Source organism: Cydia fagiglandana, chromosome 1 (assembly GCF_963556715.1).
Source record: "Cydia fagiglandana chromosome 1, ilCydFagi1.1, whole genome shotgun sequence".
Taxonomy (NCBI): domain Eukaryota; kingdom Metazoa; phylum Arthropoda; class Insecta; order Lepidoptera; family Tortricidae; genus Cydia; species Cydia fagiglandana.
The window spans coordinates 1458718-1482307 of NC_085932.1; the positions used below are offsets into that span (position 1 = coordinate 1458718).

Genomic DNA, 23590 nt, shown 5'->3' on the forward strand with positions numbered 1-23590 from the left:
GGGCATCAGTACCACAGCCAATGTTGGTAAATGCGATATTTGTGCTCACTGGGCCAACGAATGTTATCGTTGTTTAGCCACCGGTACCAAAATACACAAAGGCCCATTGTTAGGCGTCAGTGCCACAGCCAATGTTGGTAAATACGATATTTGTCATCATTGGGCCATCGGATGATATCTTTGACTAGCCAACGTTACCAAAATACACAAAGGCCCATTGTTTGGCATCCGTGCCACAGCCAATGTTGGTAAATGCAGTATTCGTCACCATTGGGCCAACGAATGTTATCGTTGATTAGCCAACGTTACCAAAATAAACAAAGGCCCATTGTTGGGCATCAGTGCCACAGCCAATGTTGGTAAATGCGATATTTGTCATCATTGGACCATCGGATGATACCGTTGATTAGCCAACGTTACCAAAATAAACAAAGGCCCATTGTTGGGCATCAGTGTCACAGCCAATGTTGGTAAATGCGATATTTGTCATCATTGGGCCATCGGATGATATCGTTGATTAGCCAACGTTACCAAAATACACAAAGGCCCATTGTTGGGCATCAATGCTACAGTCAATGTTGGTAAATGCGATATTTGTCGTCATTGGGCCATCGGATGATATCGTTGATTAGCCAACGTTACCAAAATACACAAAGGCCCATTGTTGGGCATCCGTGCCACAGCCAATGTTGGTAAATGCGGTATTCGTCACCATTGGGCCAACGAATGTTATCGTTGATTAGCCAACGTTACCAAAATAATCAAAGGCCCATTGTTGGGCATCAGTGCAACAGCCAATGTTGGTAAATGCAATATTTGTCGTCATTGGGCCATCGGATGATATCGTTGATTAGCCAACGTTACCAAAATAAACAAAGGCCCATTGTTGGGCATCAGTGCCACAGCCAATATTGGTAAATGCGATATTTGTCATCATTGGGCCATCGGATGATATCGTTGATTAGCCAACGTTACCAAAATACACAAAGGCCCATTGTTGGGCATCAATGCTACAGTCAATGTTGGTAAATGCGATATTTGTCGTCATTGGGCCATCGGATGATATCGTTGATTAGCCAACGTTACCAAAATAAACAAAGGCCTGTTGTTGGGCATCAATGCTACAGCCAATGTTGGTAAATGCGATATTTGTCGTCATTGGGCCATCGGATGATATCGTTGATTAGCCAACGTTACCAAAATAAACAAAGGCCCATTGTTGGGCATCAGTGCCACAGCCAATGTTGGTAAATGCGATTTTTGTCATCATTGGGCCATCGGATGATATCGTTGATTAGCCAACGTTACCAAAATACACAAAGGCCCATTGTTGGGCATCAGTGCCACAGCCAATATTGGTAAATGCGATATTTGTCATCATTGGGCCATCGGATGATATCGTTGACTAGCCAACGTTACCAAAATACACAAAGGCCCATTGTTGGGCATCCATGCCACAGCCAATGTTGGTAAATGCGGTATTCGTCACCATTGGGCCAACGAATGTTATCGTTGTTTAGCGAACGGTAGCAAAATACACAAAGGCCCATTTTTGGGCATCACTGCCACTGCCAATGTTGGTAAATGCGATATATGTCATCATTGGGCCAACGAATATTATCGTTGTTTAGCCAACGGTACCAAAATACACAAAGGCCCATTGTTGGGCATCTGTGCCACAGCGAATGTTGGTAAATGCGATGGTGGGCCAATACAAAATTAATGTTGGCTACGGAACGAACCTCATCCCAACGTTTTCCCTACCGTTGGCACCGTGGGCCCCAACGAAAATGCTACTAGGGATAGTACTTCATGTATGTAATTTTGTCTTTCTCGACTTTGTACTTACATATTATAATTGTAAATGACCTCAAGATATATTTTATTTATTTATTAATAATACCTAGTGAACAAATAGCGAAATATTTCTTAAGAAAATCAATTTAAATATAATTTATTTTTTATAAAAAAAGTTTTTTATTAAAATAGACAATAGGCATGTAACCTCTTCTCTTGGTGTTTACCGCAAGTACCGCAAACGGATTAAGTACATTGCATTCAAAGATTTATTTGTTCAACACATTGATCATTAAGTACTTTAGAAATAAATCAAAATAATATTGTGTAAACCAAAAAAGAGCTTTTTAAAGCCTTTAATTAACGTCGCAATTAACGGAATTTGATAAACACACGCCGAGGGCCTACTGGGAACCACGTTCGACGTGTTGCCTTTTTGTCGCACTTGTTAAGTACGTAAGTTTGTGTGACAGGGAGGCAACACGTTGAATGTGGTTCGCGGTAGGCCCTCTGTATAATAATGGTGACCGCGATTCATCGGTTTCATATTGCTGAGGCTGTGATATCGGCAATTTCTTGGTTTGGATTTGGTATAGTAAAATGTCCTCCGACAGTTTTTATATAAGTATGAAAAGCTATATCATGCAATTATATGCAATTGCAGTTTGGCGAGGAATATAATGTTTATAAAAGTGTTGTGTACTTTATGATAAATAAATAAAAAAAAAAATATATCATAATCTCATTTAAGTACCTACTTACAACTATAGTGATGGTCTACTTTAAATCGGCCCTTTTAAATGTAGTGTGGTTGCGACATTTTGTTTGCCGTATAAAAGGAAGAGATGGAACAGAAACGTAGTAGTAGTAGTAAACACTTTATTGCACAAAACAAATATATAACACAGAGAGAATACAGTAAAAACGTTTGGAAAACCCCGATAAGGCGATAACCACGGCATAAATTGAAAGGCGCCGTCTGAGAGGTTTTTTCATGAATCGAATGACATTAACACTCAATTGAGCAGAGTTCGACCTTACGTCTTTGTAATAATATTTATGTATTATCAGTTACTATACTTTAAGTACCTAAAGTACCTAACAATGAGATGAACACGCCACGATTGCGACAAGACAAGATATTGATAAGGGATTTAGATATCGTATTGTTAAAGTTAGTTTGCAGCGTGCGTGTCATGTTTTAAACATGCTTTCCTGGGTATACGCATGACTTGGTGACGATGGAGGCGAAATCAGTTTTTAATTGGCTGCCCAGCTGGTTTTTGTGGTTCAGGACCATATTTGGCTGTAGGGTAAGTTTTTCTTCTTCTTTTAAAATATAACTTCCACCAAATCTAAAGATTTCGTCAATGTCGTAGACTTCGTAAAGCATGTAATGGCGTTGTTCGGTAGTTGCTTTTAGTAAATAAATAGCTGGACTTTACAAATTTAATAGCCACGACAGATTGCCGGGTGTTGAAAGAATGGAAAACGTTGTCAAGCTGCGCGTCGTTGTCAAGTTGTTGAGTCGCTTGCAGCGCAATACACGTGGTATCACTTTTCAGCTCTAGTCAGACTTTAGTTTTTCTATTTCATTGTTCAGGCTAAGAAAGAAGATGGAACAGCGAAAACCCGTCTGATCGAGGTCGGTGCGACAACACCTGGCAAGCGGCACAACGAAATCAAAACCTCCCGATACACGCTGCTTACTTTCGTGCCCAAGAACCTGGCTGAGCAGTTCCGTCGAGTCATACATGTTTACTTCGTGATAGTTACAATAATCTCTTTAGCTATTGGTAAGTACTTATCACAAATACTGGGATCAGGTATACTTAGTATAAAAACTAGGGTCGAGTCCAAGCTTCTGATTCTTTTTGAAACCTCAATCATATATGTACTATAGCCAGCATATTTGTCAATTTAGATGTACTTATGGACATTAAGAGAAGAGGGGCTCTCCTATCTCTTTAATTTCTTTTTCGTGTTGACTTGTCCCACTTACAACATTTTACAGATAGCCCAGTGTCGCCACTCACAAGTATCGTGCCCCTCGCCTTCATGGTGATGGTTACGGCGATCAAGAGCGCCCACGAGGACTGGCGGCGGCACGGGAACGATGGCCGTGTCAACAACCAGATGGGTGAGCCAGAATATTACGTTTTTAAAGAACGAATATTACGTTTCGTTTATTTGATGTGCTGAAACGACTGAAATAGCATCACAAATACGAACGTTTCCAAAAAAATACGATGGGAAAAAATTGTTCATTACATCACTACACCTTATAAAACATAGTAACAAAATCAATGCACTTCATTTCCAATTTAAATTTCAGTGGAAGTACTTCAAGAAGGAAAGATCAAAGAGGTTCGCAACTCCGCCATCTCTCCCGGCACCCTGGTCCGGGTGAAGGAGGGGTCCGAAGTCCCAGCAGACTTGGTTCTGCTATGCTCTGAGGGAGTCAAGGGCAAGTGCTTCGTGACCACGGCCAATCTGGACGGGGATACGAATCTGAAGACGCTGAGGGTCCCACTACCTCTTGTGGGATGCACTCCTGGTAAACGAAAAATTTTTATCCGTTGAGGGTGTTCTTTGAGGCTTAAATTATTTAAAAGTTGCGTTACGGCGGTTCTCATTTGATTTGAGAAAGTGTCAGGAGACGTTGTGGGTATCATAAAGGATGACTCACGCTAGACCGGGCCGTGCCCGGACCGGGGCGGGCCGGAGCGAGCCGACGCAGGAGCTGTCAGGAGCGCCACCGTGACCGGGCCGTTCCGGGGCCGGGGCGTCAGGGCCACCCGTTTATTACATTAACACTAGTGCTGTCCAAGCAATGTCCGAGCCTCTAGTGTTTACATGTAGGAACTCGAGTCCTTTGAGTCTGAATTTGATGTAGGCACAGCTCGTTTTTACGAGACTCTGCGCTTAAAAAATTTCTCCCGACTTCTGTCCTTTGTAGTCCTTTTTAAGAGCAACTCAAAAGGACTCGAGCCTCCAAATAAAGACTCCGTGAAAAAATTTATAGGTTTTTCCTATATAACAGTAACGAAATTAAGCGTTATTTTATGATTTATGTACGTATCTAATCTACAAATTATACATAAAGACAATGCATTTCGATTTTTTTTTTGTAAAAAAACGAGAATTCTCTGAAAAGTACTCAAGTCTCTACAAGAGACTTTGGTCTCTATCTAGTTGAAAAGAACTCGAGTTTAAACTTAATTATAAGAGTCAGAAAATTGAGTAGTCTTCAAGCAGAGGATTCAAAGGGCTCGAGTCCTACCCAGCCCTATCCGAGCCGACCGGGACGTCCGAGCTGACTGTTCATGACAAATGTCAATCAGATTGAAAACAATGGTTCGATCGGAAGCAAGCGGATACGGAAGGAAATAATATAATCAAAATATTGGCCCTAGCTGCCTTAATGACTGATTAAGAGGCTACTGCATACTCTAGGGCGTACATCCACGTCGACACGTTCGGAAAAATAAGAAGAGGTACATACAACATGATGTAAAGAGCTTTATTTACATATGACTCAAGATTCTTTCGAAGCCGTCCACACGGCAGAATTAAACAACGTTTGGTAAAACAATAACAAGATTTCAGAAACCAATATCCAGCATTCACCGTCTGGCTCTCTGCTTAAGGTATGGAAATACAGTGCATGTACCTATTAATAAATATGTATAATCATGTGCCGAAGTATATTAAGCTATTAAGAGGAAAGGGAATGACCGGTTCTCCATACAAACATAGTTCCCGTTTTCCTCACTGGATATTGATATTATGGAATATTTAGGTAGTCGTCAGCAAATTGTAGTGGTACCCAATGCATTTAGTTACATTCTACAAATGTAGATTTTTCAGCTTATCTGGTTTTGACATTATTTTCTCCCATCAATGCCACGTTCTTCAGTGTTCATGTGTTCAGTTCAGATATGTTCAATTTCAGGAACCCATGCATGAAAAACGAGTTTAAAAGAGGAGAAATTTCCAATGGCAATGGCGCCCCACAAAGTAACAAAAATTTAAAAAGTATCGGTATAAGATAATTATCTACAAGCTGTTTTCGGCCACAGCGAATACCACTAAGAATGTCGGTGGTGCGCTCTCAATAAAATAAGTAAGTAAATAAAAACTATTAAGCTCGTTACACTAAGATAGAATTGTGTCGGTTACAAAAAATAAACTATCTACTTACTTACTTTCCTCTGGTGAAAAACAAGCCAAGATGGCAAAAACGGAACCCTTACAGTTTCGTCATGTCCGTCCGTCTGTCTGCCTGTCTGTCTGTCTCTGTCTGTCTGTCTGTCCATATGTCACAGCTATTTTACTCAAAAAGTATAAGATAACGATTTGGAAATTAGGTATATTTTGTAAGTCGTGCAGAAGAAGATAACAATATAATTGATTTTAAATATGGGTTGCTAGTTTATATTTATTCATTAGCTTGCATTGAAATGGCACTTTAGGCTTAGCCTATAAGTACTAAGATTCTAATGCTTAGATCTAATATTTAAAAAAGTCCTTCTTTGGTCCGACTCTTAAATAATATGTTTGGACTCTTTTCTTATGCCTTTTTACATTTTATTATTATTATTATGAGCCTATATTGTCCCACTGCTGGGCAAAGGCCTCCCTCTTATTTCTCCACGTATCCCTTTTTACATTTTACGACTTTTAAATATTTGACGCTGTCATGTTTTTCGAATAGTATCAAAGAGCATATAATCACTACGTTTTAAGAGTCGGCACTCTCGAACAATCCTCGAACCGAATTATGAACGTACATATCCCAACACACCAAATACAGGCTTAAAGATCTCGCATCCAGGCCATAATTGTTAAAAAAAGAAAAACCACACAATACTACCAACACAAAAAAAAACAACGCTAGGGCTCGACACTTCCAGTACCTACTGTTTATCGATATCGATAAATGTGCGATACGTGCTGCTGTATTTACCTACTGTACTACCTATTAATAAAATAAAAGAACATTATATATATAAAAACAATTTTATTTTACATGATAAAAATAACATAGTTTATTATTCAAGTAGGCATATTACAATATGCTGAATTCGCGCGCATTCTTTTTTAATCTGGTCCCTTTTTATTGAAGGCACTGGATGGAGAATTATTTCCACAAATGAACTTGTTTCCATTCAGCTTTTGAATAGGTAAATAAATACGCCAAATCCTCATTTCCTTTTCCTCAGCTTTGCCCATAATCGACATCTGAAATAAAGAGATTATCGATAAAATTGGTCGTACACTATTCGTGTCATAGGTTACTTAGTTTTTTACTTAATAATAAATAACTGTGTTTTATTCACAAAATATTATCGTTTTAATCATGAATTGTACACGACTAAAACTAATTAAATTAGTAACTGTTAACGACTCAAAGTAAAAAATTAAAATATTGCATACAAACATCAGTTTACCGACCTGTTCGGATCAAGTTGGAAATTTGGCCAAAAATGCGTCAGTAGTTAGTCTTCTTACACACCCACTACAAACTTCACATTTCCTTAAAGATTTGGCCCCCATTTAAATAACAGCTTACCAATACACACAGTTTACCAATTACAATAAAAAATAACCACGTATTTCCACGTTCACGACAATTCAAATGACGTTTGACGTTTTACTACCAATCATACCAACCTAAAGAAAAGTAAGTATAATACGTCTATGTTAAAAGCAAGTATGGTATGTGCCACCAAAATGCAACAGCAGTCATTTTAATTCGATAAGATTATTTCTATGCCTCAATGTTGGTAACAAGGGCTTTCATAATTTATCAAAGTATGGGGTGTCGATGGGCTGAATAGTATAATAAACATGTCAAAAGAAAAAATAGTGATATTAAATTTGTAGAAAGATACTAAATGTATTTGAATATGCAAGAACACGTTGAATGCAGGTAATGTATCGTGTTACCCCGCGCGTCAAGGTATTGGCAAAAATAGGTATGATTATGGTGTAGTGCCGTTTGAATCTGCATAGGAACCCGCTTTCGCCTTTGTACTCGTAATACCTATATATTAGTATGCATTGATGCTGTTCTCTCCTCGAGGGTGTTTGTCTGTCTGTATTTTAGGATTTCATTAGCTATCCAAAACATCATCATCATCATCATTAACTTAAGAGTTATTCTCTTGTCGATGGAGTATCTTCCAGCTTTCCTTATCTTGCGCCAAAACATACGAACCCAAATTATTTCTGTGTTTTAAGGGTGAAACCCTGATCGTGTGATGAGATTTTATTTTCTTTGACAAATACAGCATTTGCATTAACTACACATAGATGAGGTGTTCCATGATTAATGTGGCTTTCGAAATGCTTTTGTCTTGTAGGTATGACAACTTCCTGAATTAACTGCGTAAAGCTCGAGAAAATACTACCAATAGGCTAGGCTAGATGATAAGTTTTTTGTAAAGGATCAAATGTCTATATCATATGGGACCCATGCAGGCATGCACCCATGATATTGAAGTAGGAGGATTGTTTTTAAAATATTTGTAAGTGTATTGTATGTACGTAGGTTTGTCTGTAAGTATATTTTTTGGTTCTAGAAGTAATACCTAGACTTAGTAACCTTAACAGTGATGTCTTTCACGTTTTTTTTTTCAAGTAGGTACGTACTACTTGCATACGTGAGAAATAAGAAGAGGAGTAAAATAAATTTAATATTATTGTACACATACGTATGTCCAAAGAAAGAGCGCTATGATAAGCAAAAGTTATTTTTTAGGGTTCCTTATCTCAAAAGGAAAACACGGAACCCTTAAAGGATCACTTCCGTCCATCTGTCTGCCCGTCTGTCCGTCCGTCCGTCCGTCCGTCCGTCTGTCCGTCTGTCCGTCTGTCCGTCTGTCCGTCTGTCCGTCCGTCCTCCGTCTGTCCGTCTGCCCGTCCGGCCGTCTGTCTGTCGATACCCTTTATTTCGGGAACGGGTCCGTATTGAGTTGAAACCTTTTATATACTCCTAGACTTCGTAGCGTAGACCTACGGTCCTGTGAAGATAAATCAAATAGTAATAATTATTATGTATGTATGTATGTAATGTACCTACAGTATTTCCAAAAAACAGCGCTATGTAAGGTTTCGGTGCTTAGGTACAGTCGCCATCCGATATATCGGAGCGGCTATGGTGTTCACAATATCTGAACACGCACTCTAACGCCTTGACAATAAAGGCGTGCTCAGATATTTGTGAGCACCTTGGCCGCTCCGATATATCTGATGGCGACTGTATTATAATTTTATTGTTATGACATGAAGTATGGTAAATAATTTTGATGGTATATGTTTTGATTATTTTTTATTAATAAAAATATTACTTAGGGTCGGTTGCACCAAACTGTTACGAACGTTAAAGAGTTCGCTAAATTTTTATGTATGGAAAGTTTCATAGTAAAGGCGCGGGGCGCGCCGGCTGACGATGATCAGTCTGTCAAATGTGGTTGATGCAACTGGCACTTATAGAGAGGAAGGAAGAGAAACTGCCCAAATTCCATACGGGCTAAGCCTTGGCCACAGCTAGTATAATCACTAGGTACACCTAGCTTATAAAACAAAGTACCAAAGAGTGTATTTATGCTCGCGATAGAATCAAAATAGGTATTGTGATACAATTAATTGTATTATAAACGATTTTTTTTTCATGTATGTACCATGGACATTCCTCGATGGCACCAAGTTGCAACCGGAAAGCGATGATCACTCGGCAAATCAAGACTGTAGCAGCCACATCTAAGGAGATCATGAATACCTATTCAATAAATTTTTATTCTTTGCAGTTTGATATGTAATAATAAGTTTTTGGCAAAAAAATAATTTTTGGTACAAGCTTTTATCGTCGACTGTTAGTACAGTCATTATATCCAAAAAACCGACCCTACCCGTGAATAATTAGTTCTTGGAATTTTTTTTCGTAGGTCCCTCGGGGGGGTCACTGGGAGTGTAAATTCAAAAAGTAGGCTTAATCAGGCTCCTGCGTATATTCGAAAAATGGTTTTTTTCCAAGAAAACGGTTTTTCTTCAATAACTCGGCCATTTTTGATTTTACAGTAAAACCGTAAGGACAAAAATTGTAGGAAATTTGATTCTCTACAAGTTAGTCCAGTCATTATATCCAAAAAACCGACCCTTTCCGTGAATAATCAGTTCTTGGATTTTTTTTCGTACGTCCCTCGGGGGAATCACTGGGAGTGTAAATTCAAAAAGTAGACTGAATCAGGGTCCTGTGTATATTCGAAAAACGGTTTTTCTTGAATAACTCGGTCATTTTTGATTTTACAGTAAAACCGTGAGGACAAAAATTGTTCAGAATTTGATTCTCTACAACTTTGTTTCCCTTCATTTATGCCGTAAAGCGTGGAACATAGGAGATAATGATAATATTTTGAATTTGTCGCGTTTTTCAGGTTTAATTTCTAAAATATCGATTTTGGGGGAAAGAAGGTGGGAACCAAAATTGTTCAGAATTTGATTCTCTACAAGTTTAGTCCTCTTCATTTATATCGTAAAGTTGAAAATAAACGACATGTTGAAAATATTTTGAATTTGTCGCTTTTTTCAAATTTTATTTCCAAACTATCGATCCTAGAAGAAAAATTGTGAGGACCAAACTTATAGAGAATCAAATTTTCTAAAATTTTTGTCCTCACGGTTTTACTGTAAAATCAAAAATGACCGAGTTATTCAAGAAAAACCGTTTTTGGAATATACACAGGACCCTGATTCAGTCTACTTTTTGAATTTACACTCCCAGTGATTCCCCCGAGGGACGTACGAAGAAAAAATCCAATAACTGATTATTCACGGGAAGAGTCGGTTTTTTGGATATAATGACTGGACTAACTTGTAGAGAATCAAATTTCCTACAATTTTTGCCCTTACGGTTTTACTGTAAAATGAAAAATGGCCGAGTTATTGAAGAAAAACCGTTTTTTTGGAAAAAAACCATTTTTTGAATATACGCAGGAGCCTGATTAAGCCTACTTTTTGAATTTACACTCCCAGTGACCCCCCCGAGGGACCTACGAAAAAAAATTCCAAGAACTAATTATTCACGGGTCAAAATCTATAATGACTGTACTATGTACTTTTTTCCACAGGCAACTAATACTCATCGAGACAATTCTAAAAACCCCAAACACAATTAGGTTTCGTTGTTTTATCACAGAGTTCCTATGGCCACCTCCGGTCTCCATCATCAGATCAGCTCGATGACACCATAATATTGCATAGTCACCCGACTTACAATCGGAAACCGGGAAGTGGATCAAATTTAACTTGCAAGATTTGATTACAGACAGACAGACAGACAACGGTCAGGTGAAACTAAATAAAAGCTTGTAAAAATGCGGTATAATCCAAGATTTCACAGGTCCACCCGCCATCCTGACATCAGAATGGCGGGTGGACCTTTTTGTTAAATATCTCGTTTCCGGAAGAAGTACACTGATTTCTATTCATAGTTTACGCAAGTACACTGTAGGTACAATATAAAAACATACATTTTGCGTGAAATAATGCAATGTTTCACAGATCCACCCGCCATCCTGACGTCAGAATGGCGGGTGGACCTGTGAAATCTTGGATTATACCGCATTTTTACAAGCTTTTAGGATGGTATTCCATCTATCCAATTTCTTTGCCCAATGTGTAAAGTCGGACCAAAAAATGTCTGCAGCGGATTTGATAGGGGCACGCAGTGCAAGTGTCATTTATACGACATAATAAAGAAGTTTGACGTGTAAAATAACACTTTCACTGCGTGGGCTATCAAATATGCTGCAGACTATTCTTGGTCTGACTTTCTATTGAGTCTCACATCAGAGAGTGAGAGGCGATGACATTGGACAAAGAAATTGGATAGGACGGTGGAATACCACCCTTAGACATTTATATAAGAACAATAAAATATACGAAGAGTACTATTGTATTATTTCAGTAGTTAGTGCCTTTGGGTAATTTTAGGCAGGAATTAAGGGAGCATTCCACGGGCTGTCCCGTACAAACGCATTTTATTTGCTGTGTTGCGACTTTTTTCTCGGCATTTAAAGCAGGCGATTATTTTTCTGTGCATATTTTTGACTATTTGTCATAGAAAAGGAAACTCTTATACTTTTAAATCTTCAGAAACTTCGCGTTTGTACGGGACAACGGTAGACAATTTCATGGAATGCTCCTTAGGAATATTACGGAACATTCTGCGTATGGGGCGTTACTCTCACTAACCCCAGGATCTACTGCGGAACACGAAAACCAACATTTCGGTTTCTGCCTCTCTATCACTCGATATCTGCTTCTCTGCATATCGACAGAGGCAATCACTCGATATCTGCTTCCCTGCATATCGACAGAGGCAATCACTCGATATCTGCTTTTCTTATCGACAGAGGCAGATAACGAAATTTTGATTATCGCGTTTTGCGGTAAGCCATTTGTAAACAAGTCACCTGGATGCAAAGAGTAAAGTAAGTATGCATCAATATCATGGTGAAAAGTTGACATAAAACTGTTTAGCCCGCTCCACACTCGTGTGCGAATCGCAGTGCGAAGCCAAGATTCGCGCACGAGTGTGGAGTCTACTTTTAAGGCATAGTTATGATGTAAATTTGTACTCTGTGCAGGCAGAGAAGATCAGTTGAACTAGTTGAACTCTAAATGAATGAATAAAAATGGTTATTATAGTTTGTCAAAGGACTGCCTCATTTCAAACATAGATAGAGAGAATCATGCTATCTTGGTCTTACACTAGTACTAACACCCAAAAGAAAAGGATGAGTATAGTTTTTTTGTTCTTATTTACTGACAAATTTGGTGTGACCAATTATAGATACGGTATTGTCATATATATCTCTATGAACTTCGTACGAAATAAAAAAGTATCTAAGTAATAAGTTACTTCTACACTCCATATAATAAGTGGTAATGTGAGAAAAAACTATAGTATCTTAATATTCATTATAAACCTACATTCTCATTATTGAATCATTTTTACAAGCAGTAACATCAATAGATGTCTCATTTAATATAATCCGACTAAATTACATTTCAGCAACACTTCCATATTTCACAAAATAAATCAAGACATTATCCAACCTATATAATCTTGACGTATATTATATCAAAGACGGCTGTACCTAATATAAACCGACCAAGTAACAAATTAGCTATACCATCATATTTAACAAACAAATTTATGACGTTTTGCAACCTTCTTATTTTGGCAAATATATTCCGACACAGGGGTGGTATTCCATCTGTCCAATCTTGGTCCAATGTGTATTTGCGTCTCACATTTTGCTTAATGAGAGAGTGAGACGCAATACATATTGGACAAAGATCTTAAACAAGTAGAATACCACCCGAAGAGAAAAATAGGTTGTCAGGAGGCTCCGGGACGTGACCGGGCCGGGCCCGCACCGTGCCACGCCCGAGCCCCGGTGATCACGTGATGCTCTCCATAGAAAACGACGCTCCGGAAGCTCCGGCCCGGCCACGGCCCGGTCTAGCGTGAGTCATCCTTAATGGCAGGAGACACTTAGCCAGCTATCAAGATTGTGATGGAACGACCAAATTTTTCTCTGAGTTTTCATATTTCTAAGTCTTCTTCTTTCCTTCTTTTACAGAAAATTTACCTCAAGGTTTACGCATAGAAATACCGAATCCGATAGCAGATCTATACACATTTTTCGGGAGGCTAATAATCCCTGGGACAGAAAGTCTACCGCTCTCAACTGATAAGCTGATGATGCGAGGATCTAGAGTCTTGAACACGGAGTGGGCTCTAGGATGTGCAGTCTATACAGGTTGGTTTAGTAGTTAAGTAAATTTATTTAGATGCTAATTGCCAACACAAATGAGAACTGTCTTAATTTATTAATTTATTATATTGATAGCAGCTGAACACCATTGTCAACACAGAATTACCTAATTAAGAAGAAATAAAAAAGCCTTCACCAGAAAGTTCTGATAACTAAGCATTAGTTATAGTCTTCTTAAATGTGTAACTCCAAGACTGTAAAACGGGTCTCTAATTAATTTCTCGCGGGTAAACTTTTCAGCATTGAAGAAAATACTTTGGCCCACTTTATGTGAAACAGAAATGACCAAATATATGGGAATCAATAATTTTCGTGTTTCAGGGGAAGAAACGAAATTAGCTCTGAATGCTAAATACGTCAGCAACAAGTTCTCCTCCTGTGAATCCGCCACCAACCGATGCCTCTTCGTTTTCATCGGCATAATAATCTTACAGATTGCAGTTTCTTACATCGCCAAGAGATATATCGACGTTAATCAACAATCCAGAGATCTATATCTAGGATTGGGAGCTACATTTCCGCAACCATTTTCTGGTGTCATGCAAGACGTGTTCTCTTTCTTGTTGTTGTATTACTACATCATTCCAATGTCGCTCTTCGTTACCATTGAGATATACAAGTTTATTGGTAAGTTTAGTTTAAAACTGTTTTTATGCAGATAAGAATACATGGGTAATTATTGTCAACCAATTACTCTTTAGGTGCCTTATATATAGGATGGGATGAAGACCTCCGTTGTAAAGAAACTGGTCTAAGAGCACTTGCAAACACCTCCGATCTAAACCAAGAACTCGGCCAGATCGAGATACTTTTCTCCGACAAGACGGGAACGCTCACGAAAAACATCATGGCTTTCAAAGTTTGTTCTATAAAAGGAAATGTTTACGAAGAGAGGAAGAAATTGCTATACGACATAAGTACTGAAGAGCTGGTGGATACCGGGCAGGTCAGGCTTAAATGAATGCAAAAAATGTTTTTTATATGTTGACATAAAGAGACTGACATATTTTTAAAGGATCGTTTATTGCGAAGTTAACCACCAACTTTTCTTTCAGGCAGATATCAAATTATTTTTCTTGATTCTCGCTCTCTGCCATACTGCACAGACGTCCACGGCAGACATGCGTAAACTCAGTGAATGGCTTTCAGGGTCAAGCAAACAAGAACCCAAAAACCAAATCAAGTATGTGAAAAATGGTACCATCCCCAATGGACATGGGTTTCTACATAAATCTTCAAGGGGTATGATGAATAATATCTATAAGACTAATGTGCAGTACCAGGCTACCAGTCCAGATGAGAAGGCTCTTGTTGAAGCGGCGGCCAGATTTGGTGTAACATTTCTTGGAGAAGAAGGAAACAATGTATTCGTGAAAACGAAAGAAGACACTGAAGTGTACGAGAAATTGGAATCGGTTGAATTCACCTCTGAACGAAATAGAATCTCTGTTCTTTTTAGAGATAAAAATGGAAAGGTATACATGAAGTATGTAATATTTGGAACTCCTTTCCAATCCAACAAAATACACAGCTAATCTACATAAATTACGTCCTAAATATTTCTTCAGCGTTATTTTCGATCAAATTTAACTCGACCATAACTGGAATTTCCAAGATACTTTAAAGTTATAGATGCTTGTTTTCAGATTTGGCTATTCTGTAAAGGGGCAGAAAGCTCAGTGTTTCCGCTTTGTCGAAATAAGGAAATGGTTGATAAAATAAACCATGATATTAATGCATTTGCTATTAAGGGGCTCCGGACGCTTGCCGTAGCATTCCGAGAGATACATGAGGAGGATTATCAGGAAATTCGTGAATGTATGTATCTTATGTATATTATGACTGAAAAATCAGTCTTGTATAATACTACTCCAAATTAAAATCAGGTGACACGAGGATTTATAGACTTGTGAAAGAGCTTGAGATTATAGCATATTATTTTTTTTAATTTTAAGGTCACAAAAAAACTAAATTTTTATTTAAGTACTAATAAATTCATTTTAAAATTTTTATATTTATTTTTCAGCAATAAAAAAACAAACAGAAAACAGTATTGAAGAACTAGAACAAATTACTCAACAGTTCAGGATATTAGAGCGTGACCTGATCCTTCTTGGAGCAACAGCAGTAGAAGACTCTTTACAGGATGATGTTGTTGAAACAATAGCGTCGCTGCGGAGTGCTGGCATCAAGTTTTGGATGCTTACTGGAGATAAGGTGAGCTGGTAACGAACTGCTTAACTCGATCCCAATGTTTGACTAAGTAAAGTAGGAAAATAAACCACACTAATGTTTCCAAAATCACTTTATACGAAATTGTAATAGAATTCAAAATGATTTTAATAAATAACGAAGAAAGAATTTTGGTACGCAATTTTTAGGTAGAAACAACTTTGAATGTAGCACAATCATGTGCCTACATTTCGGAAAATACCAAGCAAATGTTCATCTTAGGCGCGAAAGAAGAGTCGGATATAAAAGCCCATTTAGAAGAATGTAAAAGAATAGCAGACGAGGGTCAATCACTAGCGTTGGTTGTAGATGGTGCCAATATCAACCAGATTCTGGAGAAGTCGGTAGAAGCAGATTTTGTCGAAGTTGCAATGAACTGTAATGCCGTACTGTGTTGCAGAATGTCCCCGATACAAAAAGCGGAGGTATGTACCTATATATTCTAAGGTAAACGTTCGAGTGCCAGTACATGCCATCTTTAAACTTATGTCATTAGTAATGGAGGTGTCAGCAGGGTGTCACGTATTGGGAATTAGCATGTGGAACACTTCCCTATGCATTTTATACGAAACTAAGCTGAGCCTTGTCGAATTATAATAAATACAATAGATACAATCATTAATTTGATGAACTTGTTCTAGATAGTAAAGTTAATAAGGAATAGTCCTGGTCGGCCGATCACAGCGGCGGTCGGTGACGGAGCCAACGACATCTCCATGATTCAGGCGGCGCACGTAGGCTTTGGGATCTTCGGCAAGGAGGGCCATCAGGCTGCCAGGTATGGGCACATCAATACTGAGAAATTCAATGGTCGAAGTAGGTGTATCTCCATCTGATTATGGAGATCAGATAGATGAAATCTGATCTTTGAATGTCAAAGTTCAGACCCAGATTTAGTTCAATGGGAGAACTGTCATAATTGCGAACTGAATAGGCAAGGGGAAATGTAGCCTGAAAGCTTTTTGGAAATATGATAGAGCTGTCTTCTAGAATATATATGGCTTTCAGAATAATTTACGTAGACTGAGTAAATAAGTGGATGTAATATTTAAGAGACTGACATCATCGATCAACGACGAACACCTAAATAAAGATAAAAAGAGAAATATTTCAAGCACGACTCTCCTGCTTTTTTTACAGATCTGCAGATTACGCTTTCGCGAAATTTTCCATGCTGAAGAGGATCCTACTGGTTATGGGTCATTGGTATTACCAAAGATTCGCCACCTTAATACATTACTCGTTCTATAAGAATCTAGTTCTAGGAAACTTAATGGTAAGAAAACTAGTAATGGATCTAGGTACAGCAGTTCAGCATTGCTTTTTGGCTCAGTTAGTGGTATGTTATCGCAATAACTAGTAGTTCGCCCCGAACTGTGAACTCACGGTTCGCCAAAAAGATCAATTGAATGCAGTGCTACTTAGTCCGAGATGGGCATTTCGTAATTGATTTCTGATTCCAAGATTACTTGATATTACTTTGTAATCTGATTACCGATTCCCAGATTACTTTGTAATCTAACAATACCGAATTACTAAGTACAATTCCATATGAGGAATCAGGAATCAATTTTCGAATACTACAATTACTAGTAATTGGAATCAATGTAGATTCCTCATTACAGGAATATATTACTTGACTCCTTTCAGATTACATTTCGTACTACTACTATCAAAAGTACAATTCGATAGTAGATATAGATGTTGTTGACTTACTAGGATGCATCTACCTATACCTTATTTGAAACAGGTGTGCAGATTTCGAAAATGATGATCATGACCAATAAAACGACATCCATGACGACTTTTATGACATAGTGCATGGCCGCCATCTTGGATTCCAAAATAGTCATCATTTTCGGAATCTGCGCCCCCCAAAACCTATAAAACGACATCCATGTCGACTTTTATGACATAGTGCATGGCCACCATTTTTGATTTAAAAATAATCATCATTTTCGAAATCTGCGCCCCCCAAAACCTAAAAAACGACATCCATGACGATTTTTATGACATAGTGCATGGCCGCCATCTTGGATTCCAAAATGGTCATCATTTTCGAAATCTGCGCCCCCCAAAACCTATAAAACGACATCCATGTCGACTTTTATGACATAGTGCATGGCCACCATTTTTGATTTAAAAATAATCATCATTTTCGAAATCTGCGCCCCCCAAAACCTAAAAAACGACACCCATGACGACTTTTATGACATAGTGCATGGCCGCCATTTTGGATTCCAAAATGGTCATCATTTTCGAAATTGGGGCCCCCTTTAACCTATAAAACGACATCCATGACGACTTTTATGACATAGTGCATGGCCGCCATGTTGGATTTAAAAATAATCATCATTTTCGAAATCTGCGCCTCCCAAAACCTAAAAAACGACATCCCTGACGATTTTTATGACATAGTGCATGGCTGCCATCTTGGATTCCAAAATAGTCATCGTTTTCGAAATCTGCGCCCCCCAAAACCTATAAAACGACATCCATGTCGACTTTTATGACATAGTGCATGGCCGCCATTTTGCAATCCAAAATGGTCATAATTTTCGAAATCTGCGCCCCCAAAACCTATAAATACCTACGACATCCATGACGACTTTTATGACATAGTGCATGGTCGCCATTTTAGAATCCAAAATGGTCATCATTTTCGAAATCTGCGCCCCCTAAAGCCTATAAAACGACATCCATGACGACTTTTATGACATAGTGCATGGCCGCCATCTTGAATTCCAAAATAGTCATCATATTTGAAAAAAATCTAAAATTAAAAAGACAATATTATAAATGTGTAACAAACTGAGCACTTTCATTTGATACCAAACTCGACCATACTTTTTTGCAATAAAAATGACCAGAATAGCAAGACCCCTCACAAATGGCTTTTTAGCATTTTAAGGTCTTCTAGCTCAATAACCTCTTGTTCGAGCCTGCTCAAAATTTAATGACTAAAATATAATGCCCTCAACTACACGTTTACCCAATTTCATTTAAATTAGAACAAATTTACTTAAGTTCTTGAGTATCAAACTATCTTCTGACAGTTCAGCTTAAAAACATCGAAATGCCGGGACGTGCCGCTAGCCAGCCGCGTGATCCAAGTCGAATGTAAGAACTTCGCTTCGCTTCGCTCGCTCGTTCGATTATAATATTTCCAGCTAGCTTTTGCTCTTAGCTTGAGCTTGGTAAGAACCAATGTCATAGAAGCCATAGGTAAAACCTAACCAACAACTTTTTATCATCAATATTTTGATAACCATTCACCATTTATTTATAAATGATCTTCTGTTATGATTGAATTAACTATTGCAAACATCACTATCAGTGGCTTGTTTGTTCCAGTTGTTCTACCAAATGAACTGCGCGTTTTCTACCCAGTCGATCTACGATTCCATGTACCTGACTATATACAACTTGTTCACGGCACTGCCTTGTATGGTGCTCTCAGTGACCGAACAGAGGTGGCCTGCAGATTTACTTCTCAAGTTAGTTCTGGCCGCCTAGCCAAGGTTACAATCGCTATCGCTTCGACAACGAAAAGCATTATGTATCTCTATCACTCTTCCAAATGAGTGTGACAGTGAGAGTTGCGTTTCGATCGCTACGGAGCGTTAGCGATTGGCATCTTGGCTACGCGGCCTGATTATCTACCTAACTCACACTACACATTCATGCCTAATCTCAGTCTACGTATTATTTAGAAAACTTTATACATGGGGCGTTTTTAACCCATAATCATTCTCCAAAAGGTGAATAATATTAATTATACTACAGAAGCCCAAAATGGCAAAAAAATGCCAGTTTCGTACATTTTAGCTAATAAAATCTCGTCAACTTCGAGACGGGACATTCAATTATTTTCAAAGGAAGAAAGAAGAAGTGATGCTTACGATCCTACCGACTGCGCCATTTAATATTTATGATATGAGTAATATCTGGGAGACCGAGCTTTGCTCGGAAAACATATATCATCATCATCATTTCAGCCTATATACGTCCCACTGCTGAGCACAGGCCTCCTCTCATGCGCGAGAGGGCTTGGGCTATAGTCCCCACGCTAGCCCACTGCGGATTGGGGACTTTACATACATCTTTGAATTTCTTCGCAGATGTATGCAGCTTTCCTCACGATGTTTTCCTTCACGGAAAAGCTAGTGGTAAATATCAAATGATATTTCGTACCTACATAAGTTCCGAAAAACTCATTGGTACGAGCCAGGATTTGAACCCGCGACCTCCGGATTGAAAGTCAGACGTCATATCCACTCGGCCACCACTGCTTATAAGAAAACATATAAGAAGTCTAAAATGCGCGAATAGATCGATTTTTCGCGCCCAAGAACTATAGCAAATTTCATCGAAATCGTTAGGGCCGTTTCCGAGAAGCCCGAAATATAAATAAATAAATATATACCTATACAGGATGGCTAAAAAATAACGGCATTCCCGTTGCCAGGAAGGTTTTGGGATTCTACTGAGCAACTTTAACTGTGACACCAACTCCGAAATCACAAAAAAAAATTTGGCTATTTCATACATTTTGGCTGGTCCATTTTCTATGAGAGGGTAATTTTGTTCGCGATTTAGGCGTTGGTCCCCTAGTGAAAGTTGCTCTGAATACTCCCAAAACCTCCCTGGCAACAGGAATGCAGTTATTTTTTAGCCACCGTGTATGTACAAGAATTGTTCGTTTAAAAGTATAAGATCAAAAATGAATCTGCACTCACTATAACAAGCCTTTACTTGCAGGAGTCCTATGCTGTACAAGTCTATCAGTAAGAACAGCCTCATGTCCTGGTCGCGGTTTAGCGGCTGGATGTTGGCAGCTGTGTACCATTCTGTGGTGATTTACGTAGCTGCAGCGTTGGCCGTGGGTGACACAGCTATCAGCGCAGACATGAAGCCTGTGGATCTGTGGTAAGCTATAATTACACCCTTTAACAAAACAGTTTTTAAGGAGTTCTCATGATATCATATACTTACTATTCAAATTTGTAACTTGTGTAAAGAAGATATAATATTAAGGTCAATGTAGCTAATTCCGTCATAGGGACTATTCCGTCCGTAGAATTTTTAGTGTTCCGTACAAAATTTTGTTCACGGAACACTTATTAACATTAAACAGTACACGTACATATATAAAGCAAAATTTTGCGCATTTCTATACAAGTGTACCTATAGAGAAGAGAAGGACAATGTAGGTGCACGACTCCATAACCAGGTGAAAAATTCGTGTGAAGATCAGATGGTTTTATATGCTATATGATTGATTATATTGTTATTGTCAATAGAGTGCAAGTGTTATATATATGTACGTCACAATTTCAAAGAAGTCTGACATTGAAAATAACACTTGCACTGCGTGTGCTATCAAAATCGTTGCAGAAGTCTGCAAGTATCTTGGTCTAACTCTATGTTATTGTTTCAGGTCTTTTGGAGCAGTACTGTACCACCTTTTAGTCCTGATAGTGAACCTAAAGCTGTGGCTACAAGCCCGCTACCACACCGTCGCTTTTGCCGCGAGCGTTGTGTTTTCCGTGCTCGTCTACGTCGCTTGCAACACCCTGTATGCTTCAATTAATGTGTGAGTTGAGTCATTGAACAAATCATTTTGATTTGTAGGTATTGTTTTTTAAGTAAATAGACATAGTAGGTAACAGCTACCGTAAAACGGGGTAAGTAGGTTTCGCGGGGAGAGTTAGGTTGTGAATGGGGAGAGAAGGTTTGAGAGGGGGGTGAGAAGGGATTTTAAGGATACTGCTACGAAAATAATGTATTCCAATTTAAAATGGGGCTATAGTAATACACATAATAATAAAAAGTCGATCCAACAATCTTCCAAAATCACCTTTGTATGAAAAACCCTCTCACCCCAAATACGAGGCACTACGGGGTGAGGTGGGTTTTCCTCTTTTTCGTCAAAGTTATGAAATGGAGCTACCCAAAATAAAATACAAACTAAAATACAAACGTCTGAACCACTTATTATCAGAGGTCGGCGGGGGTGAGCTATTTGCTTTATAATATGACGTAATACATGTCAAATTATAAGGTAAATAGCTCACCCTGTCCGACCTTTGCTTATTATATACACCATTCACTTTGCACATGTAAAAATAAGATTTTATCGAGGTTTGAAAGTCAAATTTCACCCAACTCACCCCATTTTACGGTACCTACATAAATTATAAACTGAAATATGTAGGTTTTGATTGTGATACACGAGAGAAAAAGCACCCCAAGGCTCTAGCGCGAAAAACGAAAATCTCATCACTCTCGCTCAACTATGCAAGAGCGATAGAGTACTTAAATATGAATTTCGAAAAATAAATTTACCTGTTCCAGAAACCTCCACGGTTCAATCCTCGGCACGTACATACGCCTGCTCGCTTCTGTCACATTCTGGGCCCTCAACTGTCTGGTCGTAGTTTCTACGTTGGCACCGGATTACTTGTACAGATATCTTTCCGATAGGAATGGAAAGAGATTTGAAAGCAACTCCATGGAAAATGTGTGACAAAAGTTAAACATTTTGTTTCTAAGCCTGGGCCCTATTTCACCAACGTGACAAATGTCGCATTTGTCGACATCACTGTTACTGACGTCACAGGCCTCCATAGGCTACGGTAACCGCTTACCATCAGACGGACGGTGTGGTTGTTTGCCACCAACATGTTAATTAAAAAACAACTCCACTATATCGCCAGTAAATAAATACTTATTTTGCGAAGCTAATGACAATTGTCACAAGAAATACGACAATTGTCACGAAATTCCGACACAGAACTCATTTGCTGTCAAGAATTACCGAAAGTTCTTTGAAATCTTGTGACAATTGTCAGCATTATCATCATAATCATCACAAGAGAAATACCTGTTTTTTGCCGATATAATAAAGATTTTTTTAAATAATACAATGATGGTGACAAACAGAAATACGGCCCACCCGATGGTAAGCGATAACCGTATGGATGCCTGTGACGTCAGCAACATTGAGACTTGTCGAATTGTCGCACCTGTCACGTTGGTGAAATAGGGGCCTGACCAAAGGCTTGTCATTACCAATTTTGGCAACAATGGGGTTGCCAACAACTGACATAGGTTATACCTGTCTCTAGTTTTGTTCTATTATACTCTGTATCTTTAGGTATTTAAATAAAAGTAAACAAAATCTACCCTGAAACGGCTCCTTAAGCCAGTTGAGGGTAGATGAAAAGATTACACGATCAAATAATGTAGGTTAAAGTCAGGTCGTTCAGTGACTGATCCAGGCGGTATTTGTAATTGGTCTGTTAACCAATAAATGTTATAACTAGTTACTACCCGAAAATGTACAAATTGTTTACTTTTATTTAAATACCTAAAGATACAGACTAGGTATAGAGTTGGCTTAAAGGGCATCAAAGGCATAAAAAATAGGAATTTGACACTTTATTAAAGGATTGATAGGTAAAACCCCCATACAACCATTTCCAGTCGCCGTTACGACGCGGTGTAGACACATCTTGTGTCGACACCGTCTGTTTCGGTCACAATTCCAGTCGCAGAGTCGTCGCCGTGTCGACACAGTTACCAGAAATGGGGAAGGGTCGACACATGACACAAAGTGACATAAAGTGTGGTCGCCGTGTGCACACATTGTTACGAGTTTGCGACTACTTTATGCCAAAATCATTCGTTCATTCGTTCATTTTGTT

The 23590-nt window shown here is 38.6% G+C and overlaps 1 protein-coding gene across 1 annotated transcript; it reads left to right on the forward strand.

The window, feature by feature from the left end:
- Positions 1-3038: 3038 nt before the first annotated feature.
- LOC134670391 (phospholipid-transporting ATPase IF-like) lies at positions 3039-23344 on the forward strand. Its single transcript, XM_063528223.1, has 17 exons — positions 3039-3110; positions 3380-3593; positions 3812-3937; positions 4133-4354; positions 13455-13634; positions 13971-14276; positions 14351-14595; positions 14705-15124; positions 15296-15467; positions 15676-15866; positions 16031-16306; positions 16523-16659; positions 17022-17157; positions 19236-19378; positions 20643-20810; positions 21322-21477; positions 22239-23344. The coding sequence occupies exons 1-17, from the start codon at positions 3039-3041 to the stop codon at positions 22408-22410; spliced, it is 3336 nt and encodes a 1111-aa protein (XP_063384293.1). The 3' UTR covers positions 22411-23344.
- Positions 23345-23590: the final 246 nt, after the last annotated feature.

What these genes read in the sequence shown, in the direction of transcription:
- LOC134670391 (XM_063528223.1), top strand. Translation starts at nt 3,039, where the DNA reads ATGGAGGCGAAATCAGTTTTTAATTGGCTGCCCAGCTGGTTTTTGTGG. An exon ending in GGATGCTTACTGGAGATAAG is followed by an intron (nt 15,867 to 16,030) that starts GTGAGCTGGTAA and finishes CGCAATTTTTAG; the next exon opens with GTAGAAACAACTTTGAATGT. An exon ending in CTGTATGCTTCAATTAATGT is followed by an intron (nt 21,478 to 22,238) that starts GTGAGTTGAGTC and finishes TACCTGTTCCAG; the next exon opens with AAACCTCCACGGTTCAATCC.